This window comes from Periplaneta americana, chromosome 5, assembly GCF_040183065.1.
Source record: "Periplaneta americana isolate PAMFEO1 chromosome 5, P.americana_PAMFEO1_priV1, whole genome shotgun sequence".
Classification (NCBI taxonomy): domain Eukaryota; kingdom Metazoa; phylum Arthropoda; class Insecta; order Blattodea; family Blattidae; genus Periplaneta; species Periplaneta americana.
The window spans coordinates 4997959-5011507 of NC_091121.1; the positions used below are offsets into that span (position 1 = coordinate 4997959).

At 32.7% G+C, this 13549-nt stretch overlaps 1 protein-coding gene across 1 annotated transcript; it reads left to right on the forward strand.

Moving 5' to 3' along the window:
* The first annotated feature begins 1099 nt into the window (after nucleotides 1–1099).
* Nucleotides 1100–13549, forward strand: LOC138699429 (myrosinase 1-like). Its single transcript, XM_069825289.1, has 2 exons — nucleotides 1100–1278; nucleotides 13329–13549. The coding sequence occupies exons 1-2, from the start codon at nucleotides 1110–1112 to the stop codon at nucleotides 13493–13495; spliced, it is 336 nt and encodes a 111-aa protein (XP_069681390.1). The 5' UTR covers nucleotides 1100–1109; the 3' UTR covers nucleotides 13496–13549.

Below are 13549 nucleotides of genomic sequence, written 5' to 3' on the forward strand. Positions count from 1 at the left end.
CAATATGGAAGAGAACCGCGATTACAGCCAAAAATCCGGGAATGACACCGAAAGTTTATTGAGGCTTGGAGTGTGCTGAGGCAAAAGGACAGTGGGCGGCGAAATAAAAGTGTGGAGGACATCGAACGTGTGCAAGGCGCATTTGTCCGAAGGCCTAGTAAGTCCATTCGCAGTGCCGCCAGAGAACTGAACTTGTCGCATTCGACTGTTCGTAAAGTCCTTCGCAAGAATTTGAGGCTGTAGGAGTACAAAGTTCAGTTAGTGCAAGCTCTTCAGCCAGATGATCATCCAGGCAGCACAACATTTGTTGTCGACATGCTGGCTAGAATTGAGGTAAAGGAAGGATTCCTTCAGACAAATGCCCTTGCACACGCTCAATGTCCTCCATATTTCTGCTTAGATGCCCACTGGCTTTTACCGCAACACACTCCCAATCTCCATAAATGTTTGATACCACTCTCAGATTGTTGGCCGTGATGGCGGTTCTGTTCCATATTGGGTCCGGATGTGACGTTACATTACACCCTGTGTAATCTGATCCTGTCTCGATAAACCAGGATATACATTGCTCCATCTCCTGAGGTGTCCACATCTCCATGTCAGATTTCAGATTTCACAAAAATTCACACCTGCAACCACAAAACGCTTATCAACAAACCAACAAAATTTCCATAGAAACTTTGACAGTTTTCTGATTAATACGCAGAAACCGCATTCAGATATTGTCTCTCAATAATTTGTTATTTACATCTGAATTTGTGAAGATTTCATGTGGACACCCTTTATATAAATAAAGAAATCATGGATACATTCATTAATTACAATAAACATATTATTATTAATTATTATTATATTTACATTCTCACTATTATGTAACCCGTATTCAAGGTTATATGAGAAAGAGATTTTTAACGATACAGTGCATAACCACCTCATAAGTGTTTATGACAGCCTGAGCAATTTATTAAGCTCATAACTTATTTATATTATCTTCCTTTAATTACGTCATCAGCCATACTGCTTCACAATATCATTCGGACTTTGTTTCCTACATAATACTTGCCCGCCTTAAGCTGAACTTCACTCCAGGCTGGGCCAAAGTCGTAACCATGGCACTGTATGGTTTAATCACCATCATGATTTTGTTCTGGGGGACATGTTCTGGGCGTGTTCTGGGGGACCAGAGCGAGGAAAATCTAAACTACACTTTTCCTGAGGGGTTTATGTTCGGGGCGGCTACATCTGCATATCAAATTGAAGGTGCCTGGAATGTTAGTGGTGAGTAGCTTCATAGAATTATGCCCATGCGTGCTCTACCAAACATGCCTTCGGACGAGTAGGTTTATACATATTTTGAACTGGTAATGAAAATTACGAGAAAATGGCTGAACTGATTATAATGAATGACCTCTCATTTTGAAATTTGAATTTGCGGAAAAATAGTAGCTTTCAGTGAAATGTCAACTATCCTACATAATTTTCATATTTTCCAAAATCGATCTGTCGTCAATTTCCAGAATAAAACAAAACAATAAAATAAACATTATCAAGGAGGTCATGCCTCCAGGATTGCCAACAGATTCTCTGACATCATATTGCCAACATGTCGATCTTCATTTATGTAATTTACTGAGAATTCCGAAACTTATTACGAAGGTTATATTATCATGAATTTACACATATGATTCTCTATTGTGTAATTTTTTTATTTTTTATTTATTATTATTATTTTTTTTAAATCCACCACCAACATAAGCAAGCAAGCAACCAATTACAGGTGGCTTACATGGATACATATACAAAATACATAATAAGAAAAAAACAAAACAAACAACACAAACGGAAAGAAAGAAAATACATAACGGTAATACTGTAGATGCTAGAATATACAGTAGTATTGCAGTTAATATAGTGCCAAATGTCAAGATAATGATGCAAAATTATTTTAAAAACTAGAGTAAAAACATTACAATACACATCTTCATAATTTAAATATCTAAGAAAATACAATTCTTTTTAATATTCTATGAAATTTTTCAACTGTTAAACTGAAATCTAATTGAGAATCACAGTTTAAAGACAGAAAGTTGTAAGTATTACACATAACAAACAACGGAGAGATCTTGAAGAAAACAGTTCTAAGAATTGGAATAACAAAAGGTTGCCTATGACGTAATTCTGTTCTTTTTACATTGAACTGAAGGAATTTAAGAAAATCACAGTTATTCAATATACCGTTAACTGTCTTATAGAGTAAAATTTGACTATTTCTTAATCGTCGAGATTTTAAAGTTTTATAATTAAATCCTAAAAGTAACTGATTATATGAAATTTGGTTTTCATAAGATGACACGTGATGTTTTCTAAATATAAATAACGTAAAATTCTTTTCTGTATCCTTTCCTTGTTAGTACAGCTGTGTATAGGTTATTAAAAACTAAAAAACTCAAGAAGGTTTGTTGAAATTATCACCATTAAAAATGAAATATTACAGGTAATTCAATGGTGTATTTTGTCATTAATGGTACACATTAATATTATTATTGATGATACAAAAGTGAAACCTTTTGGGTTTATGTAAGTAAACGTAAAGATACCTTACATTTGATCTTCATTTCTAAACTTTTCTGTGTAACGGCTTTACATACAGTGGATACAAAAAGTATTTGCACACCCTTGTTTTTCTTAATATTTAAATACATATCAAGGAAAATTTTATAAATGCAATTGTAACAGGTAATAGTAGTAATATTAAGAGCTATGTACTTGATAAGAACTGCGTACAGCTACAAATTGGAATAAGGGTCAGAAAACTTTAATTTCTTGTAGTAAAAAAAGTATTTGCACATTAAAGCTCTCAATGTATAAGTCCTATTTTATTGGCTAAATCACATCAAATGAAATATTTGATGTTATAGTGGAGATTAGTATGTGTATTGAAGGACAGAACACCAATAAGGACATGAGTCCGAAAGCATAAGAGCTACCACAGTCCATGCGGGGTAGAACTGTTTTTCAACTTTGGCAAGGCCATAATTGCAGTAAAATTGGAAAAGATCTGTCCCTGCCTTTTTCTACTATGTGTTATTTGTGCAAGAAGTACGAGGATACTGGAACAACAATCAATAAACCGCGAACAGGAAGACCAAAAATTCTTACACTTAGGGAGAGACGTCAAATAATTCACACTGTCATCAAAGATCCATTCCGAAGCGCTGTAACCTTAGCTACTGACATTTCTACAACGTCGGTCAAACAGGTTAGTCTTCAGACTATCAGGAATGTTTTGCATGTACTGTCCACTTAAAGAAAGAAGATTCTTCAACTCTCTCTTATTACTATTTAAAATCATCCACACCTCCACACCCTCTTACGTAGCATCTCGTTTTGTTTACCTTTCACTACCTCGAACCCGGAACATGTACCTTCTCTCTATTCCTCTGCACAGAACATCCTTCTACTCATCATCTTTCAGCATATCTATTCCACGCCTCTGGAATTCTCTCCCTGACCACGTCAGAGACTGTCGGACAATATCAAATTTCAAATTTAAATTAAAAAGTCACATTCTAGTTCGTGGAATTGTTTGTTGAACACATGTCAGGTTGCGCAACTTCACCTTAACCCATGACATATAGTAAATATTGTAACTATGCTGTTGTAGAATTGAAAATTAATATGTAATGAATTTATTATTATTATTATTATTGCTATTATTATTATTATTTTATCAATTTTATTTATGTTTGTTTATGTTTATTTAAAATATTATTTATTTGTTTTTGCACCATTGTATCTTCTGTTTGTGTATTGTGCTGAACTAATATTGGCCTCTGGCTGTTGTTCAGGACACAAATATTAATAATAAATAAATAAATAAATAAATAATAATAATAATAATAATAATAATAATTATTATTATTATTATTATTATTATTATTATTATTATTATTATTATTATTATTATTATTGTCAGTTATCAATATCATCATTGCTATCTCTGTTTTCTTTCTTTTCGTTGTATTAGCTCGATGAGAGCTCTATAATGTACTTTTACTCTGTTGATCCTCTATAGGGCTTTAACTTAATTTGTATCATTTTCATCAGTGTTTGTATTTCTTTTTTGTATTTATATGTGCTATCTGGTAGGATGGAAGAGAAGGCCTTATGGCCTTAATCCTGTCAGATTAAATAAATTATTAAATTAAATTAAATTCCATGGCCGAACTCCGAGAAAAAAAAACGACTTTAGTGAAACCAATAGGAAGAAACGGTTGGATTTCGCTAAAGAATACAAAGATAAGCCCCTGGAATTTTGGGACAAGTTTATTTTTTCCGACGAGGGCAAGTACAATCTATTTGGTTCTGATGAAAGAACGTCAGTGTGGCGGAGACCTAATCAGGAACTGAAGAAGAAAAATCTTAGTCACAGTAAAACACGGTGACGGTTATATCTTGGTTTGGGGATGCATGGAATCCTCTGGGGTGGGAAATTTAGCAATAATTAATGGAATAATGAATTACAGAATGCATATCGAGCTGTTGCGTCATAATTTACTTAGCGCAGAAAAATTGAAAATTATTATTTCCAACAAGACAACGACCCCAACCACACTGCTCAAATAACAAAGATGTGGTTGTTGTATAGCACACCCAGAAGGCTTGTGACCCCACCTCAATCACCTGGTCTGAATACAATTGGGAATTTGTGGCACTTATTGGGCAAAGAAATCAGAAAACACCGCATATCAAACAAGACATCTTCATAATGCTCTTATGGAAGAATGGACTAAAATTCCTGCCGATACAACAAGAAAGTTAGTGCACTCCATGCCACGAGGACTAGGAGCCGTGGTTGAAGCCAATGGATTGCACACAAAGTACTGGGAGAGACTTCTCGAGTTTGCTTGAGTTTATTATTTAATTTACTGGCTGTGCAAATACTTTTTTTGACATCTAAAAATGCAGTTTTTAGTTTGTAATTTTATTTTGTAACTATATTCAATTTTTATTGATTATACAGGGACATCATTTTATTTTTACTTCAATTTTTATTGTACCTGAGTTTTTGAATGTACTTCACTCCCACCCCTTCTACTAAGGAAGTCCCAACTCCACACAGAACCAAGACCGCAGATAGTAAGCAGTACTGAGTTACTGAGTATAGTACGTTCCAGAAATATGTTCGCGTTTTCCAGTGACGAAAGAGCTTTCAATATTGAATCATATTTTCGCACAGGTACTGTCCGTTTGCCTATGTCGCATCCCGATTTCCCCCACCTGCTTCTGCTCGCCCCTCTGTAATAGCTGGGCTGTCTTAGCTCTTTTCTGAAAACATTAATTTCTCTTAGGAATTGGAAGTTTACGTAATATTATACAGCTGTTTAATTTAACTTAAATAAAAGGGCCTCGTTAAGTAATTAACTGTCACGTGATTTCCTCCCTTTCTACAATCCTGCGGCATAACCACTTGGACGGACAGTAGATAGCATGTCTGAGTAATTTTATATTTTCGGGTCGGGCAGAAGTGAAGATTGAATTTACAGATCGTAGAGTAGGTACAGAATTATTTCAACATGAGTTACTAGTACGAAGGACGAAACTGGCAATTGGAATTAGATGCAATATTCTATAGTGCGATAAAATGCACAAAAGAACTGAAGCCTGTATCGAAATGGACGGCCACCATTTTCAAAATTGTGTTTAAATATTCATATTATGATTATTTTTCAATTTAACTTCTTTCTCTATATTGTACGCTAATGTGCTGTAGACAGTATAATATACACTGCATAATGAATACGTTCGCATGGATAACCCACTTCGTGAGTAAAAACACTTATTCTTAATACAGTACTGTACTTTGATTAAAGAAAAACCTAATGAAAATTATCAAACTCAAAATCGCGATATTTCCTAGTTTACGTAAATGGATGAACTACTTTTCTTCCTTCCTATACCTAGTAGAGTGATTTGTGTTTTAAGCCAGTATCATCGAACTCCAGTCTTGGAGGGGGGAGCAAGCGGTGTTTCCGGTTCTCTAGAGGTATAGACAGGTTAATATTAAAAATGTTAGTAAAAATAAAATGATGTCCCTGTATAAGTTGTTCTTTCCATGTTGCTACTTACTAGACTTGTATTCAGAAAATCATCGTTATTATTTCTTTGAACATTAAAAAAAACAAGAGTGTGCAACTACTTTTTGTATCCACTGTATGTCCTTAAAAGCTACAAAACTTACGTAAAACATACATAGGCCTATTATTATTAAAAAATTAAATACTTTTATAGTTATAGATCAAGTGTCGTAAGTCTTTTTCAGATATTAGTGACGGTGCGGTGTAGATATTTATGTGTGATTCTCTAATTATCCTAGGTAGTAATGCAGTACAATGGAAGAGGTATGCCTGGCTATTAATAACTTAGTCATTCTTTCTATTTTAATTGCGTCTTTAAAACTACATCAAAATTGGTTCATATTCGTTTTTTTTTTAATCGATCAGATTCGTGATCACTGCCAAGTACATCATTTTACTGTACGAAGAATATCAGGCCATTTCATTTCTTGCTGACATGATGAGATAGTTCATTTTCCGCAACCAGCAATGAATAAAACGCTGAAACAGCTAATGATTTTCTATCAATAATTTTACTTAGGATGTATATTATACGATTCTATAACTCTGCTACAGCATTCGCCTTATTTTCAGTATCTCAACAATGGATTTCTCACAACAGCCTTTACTATTGAAAGTATGTGAGATAATACATAAATAATTTACACCTCTGATCTTCAGCGAGTCACAATAAAACTCATTACGAGCTTATGGTCAATATACTGGGTGTTCATTTCAAAGTGTGTCATGACGTCACTGTTGTTGGGTCACCGATTTGAAGCGAGTTTCAGTTTATATGTTAGAGAAGTTGCCTATTATTTAAGGCGTTCTTCAATCTGAACTTGAGAACGTGTACGGTATAACTTGAACGTCGTAGCAACAATGGCGGTCTGTACGGTCTGTGTGCTACCATAACCTCTTTCGAACTGTGTTTTGCGCCGGCAAGTCGTACGCAGGGTATTTGTTATCGTCGGTTGCGTACGGTAACATTCCACAACACAAATCAAATGCTCCGTGTCCATGTTGACCGTCGAAGTTAATGTCAACAAATACGTAAGTAATCGTCTTAACCCTCTCCCCATATCCCGACAGTACGTATTTCCAAACAGTTCACATTCCTGCCACTACCGGCGTTACCGTACGTATCGGCACGTACTCTTCAGAATGAACGCCGTACTTGCTAGCCAACTTCTCTGCCTCTTAGATTATACACCTGAGCTGCGGAAGTGTAGGAAGATTGAATTTTCTAGGCTCATCAGCTAGCCACATGACGGCATACAGCGAGCCAAGACACATTTTGAACTGAACACCCAGTATACGTCATTGATTGAACATATGCTAACGTTTTAACGATGTCCAGCATTTACTGGTATCTAATACACTCCAAAATGTCTTGTTCTTGCCAACAATCCACAATGACCTGAAATAGCTACCACTTTATACCCACATGAAAAAGCCCCTGATCACCTTGACATAGTTACTTGCGTTTTCGCATTGAGCCACGAGAGAGAGAGAGAGAGAGAGAGAGTAATGTCTTTCTACATTATTGGGTCCGACCTTTGTTCCTTTAAGATTACAGGATCAAAAACCACATACCGCCCTCACACTTCGTATTATCCGGATGTTTTCTTATCCCGATTAATCGGACTCCACTGTAATCATTTATTGAAAATATTGATCAATGCAGTTCGTGCAAGTCGGCGACATTTGCGACAGCGCGTTTGCAACAATGTGTCATTCCCGACAGTGCTAATATTACTCTTGACAACTTGATAAACAAGTCCGTCCTTTACGCCAGACCGATAATTTATCTTTACAGTCCTCTTTCTGCGTCACGTTGTAGTCTCAGGCCTGTAGTATGTATTTATTTGCTTAATTATTTATATGTTTATTTATTTATTTCTTTGTTTATTTACTAATTCACTTATTTATTTATTTGGTTACTTATTTATTTATTTGTTTGTTTATTTTTATTTACTTATTTATTTATTTACTTGTTTATTTATTTATGTATTTATTTACTTATATATTTATTGATTTATTTGTTTATTTATTTATTCACTTATTTACTTATTTGTCTATTTTTTATTTATTTACTTATTTATTTATTTACTGACTTATTTATTTATTTCTTTATTTATTTATTTGTTTACTTATTTATTTACTTACTTAGTTATTTATTTGTCTACTTATTTATTTATTTACTTATTTATTTGTTTATTTATTTATTTACTTATTTATTTGTCTACTTATTTATTTCCTTATTTATTTATTTATTTATTTATTTACTTATTTATTTGTCTACTTATTTATTTGTTTATTTACTTATTTATTTGTTTACTTATTTATTTATTTGTTTGTTTATTTTTTATTTACTTATTTATTTATTTACTTCTTTATTTATTTATGTATTTATTTACTTCTTTATTTATTTATGTATTTATTTACTTATATATTTATTGATTTATTTGTTTATTTATTTATTTACTTATTTACTTATTTGTCTATTTTTTATTTATTTACTTATTTATTTATTTACTGACTTCTTTATTTATTTGTTTATTTATTTATTTGTTTACTTCTTTATTTATTTACTTATTTATTTATTTGTCTACTTATTTATTTATTTATTTGTTTGTTTATTTGTTTATTTATTTATTTACTTATTTATCTGTCTACTTATTTATTTACTTATTTATTTATTTATTTATTTACTTATTTATTTGTCTACTTATTTATTTACTTATTTATTTATTTATTTACTTATTTATTTATTTGTTCACTTATTTATTTGTTTGTTTATTTTTTATTTACTTATTTATTTATTTACTTGTTTATTTATTTATGTATTTATTTACTTATATATTTATTGATTTATTTGTTTATTTATTTATTTCCTTATTTGTCTATTTTTTATTTATTTACTTATTTACTTATTTATTTATTTACTGACTTCTTTATTTATTTGTTTATTTATTTATTTGTTTACTTATTTATTTATTTACTTATTTATTTATTTGTCTACTTATTTATTTACTTGTTTGTTTAATTCTTTATTTATTTATTTACTTATTTATTTGTCTACTTCTTTATTTATTTACTTATTTATTTATTTGTTTGTTTATTTATTTATTTATTTATTTATTTACTTATTTATTTATTTGTTTGTTTAATTCTTTATTTATTTATTTATTTACATATTTATCTGTCTACTGATTTATTTATTTATTTGTTTGTTTATTTGTTCATTTATTTATTTGTCTACTTATTTATTTATTTATTTATTTATTCTGGCAGAGTTAAGGCCATAAGGCCTTCTCTTCCACACTACCAGAAGTAAAATACATATTGAAACAATGACAAAAATAGAAAAGTGATACGTAAATATAATAGTACATTATGCAACGAGCCTATAATGAAGGTAATTAAGAAGTGAGTATGGATATTTATGAAACGAGCGCAAGCGAGTTTCATAATTTTCATACGAGCTTCTTAATTACCATTATAGGCGAGTTCCATACGACTTTTTATGCTCGACCATATTTCTAACTTGATATTATTAATTTTATTGTATCTGACCTGGAGCAATGTCCCGTATGTTGTGAGATGTGCGCAGACGCGAAAGTATTGATTTTTTCCGAGGAACAGATGTCCACATTGACCTTGCTAGGCCATAAGAACCTACAGAGATAACACTGAAATTAAATTAGACATTGAAAAAAGAGATGACAAATTGAATTTATTTGAATATTATTTACAATTAACGCTAATTATTATAGTAACAGAACATAACCTTCTGCGACAGTATTGGATTTCCAGCCTCCGTGACTTTTCGCTAATTCTCTTTCGATTGCATATCCGAGAATAATCGATACTTGCGGTTTTATAACGGTAGAAAGCTGACCTGTCATTGGCTGAACAGTTGTAATCTGAGTTGTCATTGGCTGAAAGACCTGATCTTTAATGAGTAGGTGTACTTTAATGACATGCATTAAAGGACTGCTACCAGGTGTATAATTACTACATTTCGGCATGGTCGAGCATAAAAATAATTTTCATACACATTAGCAAGCTTACTCGGGCTATAATGAAATATTAACTGAACATGATACATAATTAAGTTATTTACAGTTCATATCCTAATTCTACTTTATAACAGGCCTAAATGACAATTTATACATAGACACAGAATAACCTATAAAAATCAGCTAACGCTCACAAACCAATTTCATGTAAAAGTACGTAATTTTTAATTTTTAATTTATATTGATTAACCGTTCGGCAATCCCTGACATGACGAGGTAAGGAGTTCCATAGGCGACAAATTGCCACTGTGAAAGAGGATAATAGAAAGAGGTGCGGTGACGAGGAATGGATAGTAAGGCCTGATGTTGATTCCGTACCGTTGCAAGGTATTCAAAGCGAGTTCTCACATATTTTGGAGTAGAAGTGAACAATATTCTAAACAGAACAGATAAAGAATATACTATTCGCTTTCGCTCGTTTCATGAACATACTCGCGTCTTAATTACCATTATAGGCAAGTTTCATACGAGTTTATATGCTCGACCATATTTCTAACTTGAAATTATTCAGAAGTATTCATGTTATTCTTATCTGACTGGGAAGCGGAACTGACCTTGTGTAATATCTCGTAAATTGTGAGATGTGCGCAGACGCGAAATTATTGATTTTTTCCGAGAAACAAATGCCATTGACCTTGATATAATCTAGAGAGTAAAATATATATTAATCTTGATATGACCTTGAAATTGATTTAGACATTGAAAAACGAGATGACAAACTGAATTTATATAAATATTATTTACAATTAACGCTAATTATTGTAGTAAGAGAACATAACCTCTAGGACAGTATTGAATTTCCAGCCTCCGTGACGTTTCGCTAGTTGTCTTTCGATTGCATATCCGAGAATAATCGATACTTGCCCTTTCATATTGCTACAATGGTATTTTCTGATTGGTGGAACACCTGAACTTTAATGAATAGATGTACTTTAATGAGGTCCATTAAAGGGCTGCTACCTGGTGTATGATTACTACATTTCGGCATGGTCGAGCATAAAACTATTTTTATCTCGAAAAAGAAGCAAAAACGACCAAAATGGTATTACAATTTTTCGTTTGCAGTATTTCAAAGAATAACCCTTTGAAATTAATGACATTACTTGCTATTCACGCTGTATATCAGGTACTGAGGTCACTTTCTGAAAATATACCAGAAGTAAGATAAAGTGTCTTTTGGTAACAACTCATAAACAACAGGTTATGATAGCTTAGCTTCGGGTTTGTATGTAACATTGATAAAGTGGGAGATTGATAACTTCAGCTAAACTATTGGAACGCGACGGTTTTATCACAGAGGAAAATAGTGACAGGGAAAGACATGGCCATTGCCGTAGACAGCATACGAGCTATTCCATCTCAAATCGACCGAAATATAGAGGAAATTGACCTCACAATTTCTAAATACAATGAAACTTTTTATGTACGTAGAGAACTGTGATACAATGCTTTGTGCAAAGTTTGAGATATCAGAACTTCATAGTGTTTAAATTAAAAATATTTAAATTTATCGTATTTTCATAAAATTAGCAACTTTAAACTGTTGTAGCTCCGAAACCCTTTCACCCAATGATCAAAATCATGGTTTATTTTGATGATGAGAAATTAAAGTTTATATTGATATATAAACAGTTTTCTTACTTTTTATGGAAATGGAGAAATTTAGATTTTTCCTCATTAAGACGCCTTTGCCTAGTAAAAAATATTTTAAAAATATATAGTTAGATTCCGCATTAAAACTACAAATAAAGACATATTTTTAATGATGGTATGTTGATAAGAAAGTGTTGAAAATATCAAATAAAGAAAATAAATAGTACGCGCGTGAATTAACCAGCTGACTGTGAGACAGGAGCTAGCCGAGACAAGCAAGGTCAGGAGACAAACACGCGATGTTTCGTCTAGTAGCGCATAGCTGGGCTAGCTTTATTACAAGTTTTCATAAACACAGGACTAAAATGACACCCAACGCTCGCTTATCATCATCTCTCGGCCAGTGCGTAGGATACTGCGCCGTTCAAGTCTAGGCGTGTGAAAATAATTTATTTAGTACCCTCGAAACTTATTGCCGTACCACTAAGCAAACAATGCCGAATTCCTCTTAATAATGCAAGGTTTTTTCTCAATATTTTTTTACATTTTCACAAATGAGCAAAAAGCCTAAAAGTAAGTACAATCACATTATCTGTCTCTCTGTATACAATAAAAATAAGTATTACTTCTTATCATAACCTACCAAATGTCAGCTTCAAAATGAGTTCTCGTTCAATGTTCTACAGGAAATGGTTCCAGAGTTCTGAGCGCTGAAAGAGGCTTGTTTTTATAAAATACGCTAAATTTGTCGCTCAACAATACGAAAACCGTTTGACTTTCGATAGTATATTTTTGCAAATGCACTCTCCTCAGCACCTTCTATAAATAGGGAAAAAATTTGAGTATAAAAAATGCGAGGTTTTTTACTGATCGATTTCATATGGAATACCCCACACAGTAATAGATATTTCCTGCTTTCATCATTACTACACACTATCGGTATATGTTCACGTAAGAAGACATGTTTCTCTGTGTGGTAATATTTTTTCCAAAATTACACAAACAGCGATACATTTTCTGCTATGGTGTATATTCCAAGACTAACATTTGCTTGTCAGAATCATTACCATAATCATCGTCATTACTAGTATCAGCACCATATCATCACTGCTGTTAAGTCCTACCATCTTCGGTACCCATGTGAACAGTTATATCTTCACCAGAACACAATTGCCATAATAATTACCATTCAAAGGCCACGTCAACAAACAAAAACTCCGTTATCAACATCATGATCCTTACAATCACCACCATGGCCTCAGTTATCATCAATAACACCCTCATCATAACCACCAATGCCATCACCCCTGATGATACAGTCTTAACCATCAATATCTTAACAACAGAACGATAACAGACGTTGCTACTACAGTAACAAAATCACCATTTCTTCCTCACAATAATCACCATAATGATAACAGAATCAACGTAATCCTCAATATCATCATGTTTATTATAATCGATTACAATAAAATTATTCTATTACTATCACCGACATGTGTATTATAACGTGCATTTATTCTGATTCTTTCAGGCAAGGGCCCCAGTGTGTGGGATACAGTGGTTCACAACTCCCCAGGCTTGATAAAAGACAACTGTAGCGGTGACGACGCTGCCAAGTCGTATTACCTTTACAACGAAGATGCTAAACTTGTGAAGGACATGGGGGTGAATTATAATGTTACATCTAACTCCGAGTGAAACACTAAAATTTAAAAAAATTAGATGTCATCCAGCGTGTAGTATTCCGTAGAA